The sequence below is a fragment of the Equus caballus genome, chromosome X (genome assembly GCF_041296265.1).
Source record: "Equus caballus isolate H_3958 breed thoroughbred chromosome X, TB-T2T, whole genome shotgun sequence".
Classification (NCBI taxonomy): Eukaryota; Metazoa; Chordata; class Mammalia; order Perissodactyla; family Equidae; genus Equus; species Equus caballus.
The window spans coordinates 145,050,611-145,053,806 of NC_091715.1; the positions used below are offsets into that span (position 1 = coordinate 145,050,611).

Sequence of the window (3,196 nt, forward strand, 5' to 3'; positions counted from 1 at the left end):
CTTCAAAATGTAGACAGAAAGACTATGCTTAGGGTCTATGTAAATAACTTCACTCATCTCATTTCATATTTGTAATAACTCAACAACCGAGCTAAAGTGACATCACAGTGGGCAGTTCTTCGTTCTCACTGAACAGAGGGCAGAATCCAAAAAATTAATAGAATGAAGACAAGGGCCAAGCCTGGTAAAGGGAGTTGGAGGTCTTGAAGTGCTGGCTACACTCACATCTGTGGAAAGGGCTCCAGGGTCTCCCACAACTTGGAGAATTGCTAGAAAATTGTCTTCTCCAGCCCAGGAGTTCTACAGAGGACAATGTAGGATGGCTTCATTGCAGAAAAACTACAGCGTAAACTCTGAATTTATTCTCCTGGGCTTTGGGGATCTGGATGAACTGCAAATCTTCTTTTGTGGACTCTTTCTAACCATGCATCTTGTCACCCTAGCAGGGCACACAACTATTGTGCTCATCACCCTCATTGACTCCTGCCTCCAGACTCCCATGTATTTCTTTCTTCGCAACCTGTCCACCATTGAAATTTGCTATATATTGGTCATTGTCCCCAACATGCTGGCCAATTTCCTGTCCAGGAGCCAGCGGATGCCCTTCCTGAACTGTGCCTTGCAAATGCACCTCTTCATTGCCCTGGGTGGAGCAGAGTGTTTTCTCCTGGCCGTGATGGCCTATGACCGCTTTGTGGCCATCTGCAAACCCCTGCGCTACACACTCATTGTCACCAGGGCCCTCTGTCTGCAGATGCTGGCTCTGGCATGTGTCAGCGGGTTTGCACTCTCACTCACCCTTACCACACTGATATTCCTCCTGCCCTTCTGTCGATCCCATGAGATCAATCATTTCTTCTGTGACATCCCTGCTGTGCTATTCCTGGCCTGCTCTGACACGAGGGCCAATGAGATTGCAGTCTTCCTGGTCTGCATGCTCATCCTGTTGATTCCTTTCTTGCTGATCCTACTCTCCTATGGATTCATTATCGCTGCCATCCTCAGAATCCGCTCAGCTGAGGGCAGAGGCAAAGCTTTCTCCACCTGTGCTGGGCACCTGCTGGTCTCTCTTATGCACTATGGCTGCGCAATATTCATCTACATTCGCCCCAAGTCATGCTACACCCCAGAACAGGACAAAATTGTGTCCTTAATCTACACCAATGTCACTCCTATGCTCTACCCCATGATCTATAGTCTGAGAAACAAGGAAGTCAACGGTGCCCTCAGGAGACTCCTGGGGAGCCACAGCCAGATGAGGCAGCAGCCCAACACAAGGTGAAGGGAAAGGTGGGGTCCACCAGGAGCCACCTGGCCCTCTTTCAAGAACCCAGTCAGTCATCTCACTGCACACCTTGTGGCTCCACTCCTCCCTCTGAGGGCTGATCCATGGTTCTGTGTGCACCTAGACCTTACCACCCGCTTCTCTGGCCAAAGAGCCAGCAGGGATAAAAATACAAGGAACTCCAAGCTCCAAACTATGTAAAGTGAGGGGGTGGAAAGGCAGAGCCAGCCCAGAAACCGAACCTTGCATCACCAAAAATATGGCCTAGAGATCACTTGAGACAACAATGCAAATCGGAGCAGCAGCAGTGCTGGGGGCCTGCGACCTGCTACACCCTCATCCAGCTCGCGGTCTTCACTAAGGCATTTCATGATCTGACTCACTTCTGGCCTCCGGGCCAGCTGACTCTTCCTCATCTTTTGATCAGTTAAAGGGCCACTTGCTCCTAGCAGCCTGTGCAGACTGCCCCTCCTCCAACCCAACCTGACAGGCTTGGGGAGGTGCACCTCCTCTGTGGCCCCATATGCTTACTCATCACCTAGTACTGAAATGGCTTATCTGTCTTTCTTACTGGCCTGGAGGCCACTTGAAGGCAAGAACTATGATTAATCTCTGTCATCCCAGCACCTGGCGCATAATAGCTGTTTGATAAGCAGGAAGTGAACTGTGGACCCCCATGAGCTTTGGCATAGGAATATCTTCTGACCTCAGTTGCTAATGGAATGAAAACCTTCACTATCCTGCTGAGCCGAGGGCTCTGTGATTCAGGGACTCAAGTCAGGTGTAACGATCTCAAGAAAGTGCTCACAGACCCCACTTCCACCCCACAGGCTGAGCTAAGTGCCATGGATCCCTCCATCATAGCACTTAGCAGGAAACAATTCTTGAATGAATGGATGAATGAGCACCTGTGTGTACCAGGCACTGGACAGGGCACTGGGGATACAGAGAAGCATAAGACACAGTCCCTGCCCACAAGGAGCTCACAAATTAGCCTGGGAGATTAGGCACCAAAACCACTTATTTTAATACAGTGGTTACAAGCTATTCATCCATAGGAAGGAGAGACTCATCCCACCACTCAACTTAGAAACACCCACAAGCTATTAAAAGGTTCAGGAGGGAGGGGGCCTGGGTCCTTGATGAGCCTTCATTGAACAACTAAACAACACCATGACCACCTTTCTCTAGACTTCCTGTACAGTCAACAATAAATTGCCTTATAGTTTAAGTCCCAAAAGCATTCCTAACTGATGCACAGAAAAACTCTATGATCATCAGCTATTTCCAACCTTGCCTGCTCTCCTCAGTTCGCGGCTCCTACCACCTCTCTCATCACGCCTAGGTGATGATCCATCTTCTATAGCAAAGGAGGCCCAAAAGCCCCCAGAGAGGGTGGCAGATCTTGGAGGGCAGGCACCGTGTTGATCATCTTTCCTACTGCCCAGACCCACTTGCTTTTTGGTCACTGCCAAGGCCACGAGAGAAGATGGCAACAACAGAGAAGAATCCACTATCCAGAAGCTTACAGACCAGCAAATTCCTGGTGACAGTCGAGTGCTGTCAATGCTCTCCTGAAACATAGGCCCACGCTGCTCTCAAATGGGACAACACTATTCCACACCTTCTGGGATTATGGTGAGGATTGTATGGGACAACACGTGGAAAGCGACACCTGGTCCAGTGCTGGGTATGCAGGGTGCTGAGTCAATGGCAGAGAGGATTAGACACAGCTTGGTGCAGTACTGGGTTCTTCCACGTTGCCCTCTCTCCGTCAGGCTACACTTCCTTCTGTGCCCTCAGAACTGGGAAAGGTTGCAGGCTGGAGGGGCAAGGGGATGAGGTGACACAATTATGGGGTCGTTGCAGGGAATTCAGATGGTGAATCCAGGTTGATCAAAGGGAGGGTGA

General features: G+C 50.0%; 1 protein-coding gene across 1 annotated transcript; it reads left to right on the forward strand.

Annotated features, from left to right (window-relative positions):
- Positions 1 to 319: 319 nt before the first annotated feature.
- OR7R4 (olfactory receptor family 7 subfamily R member 4) lies at positions 320 to 1,282 on the forward strand. Its single transcript, XM_001494562.3, has one exon. The coding sequence runs from the start codon at positions 320 to 322 to the stop codon at positions 1,280 to 1,282; it is 963 nt and encodes a 320-aa protein (XP_001494612.3).
- The last annotated feature ends 1,914 nt before the right edge of the window (positions 1,283 to 3,196 follow it).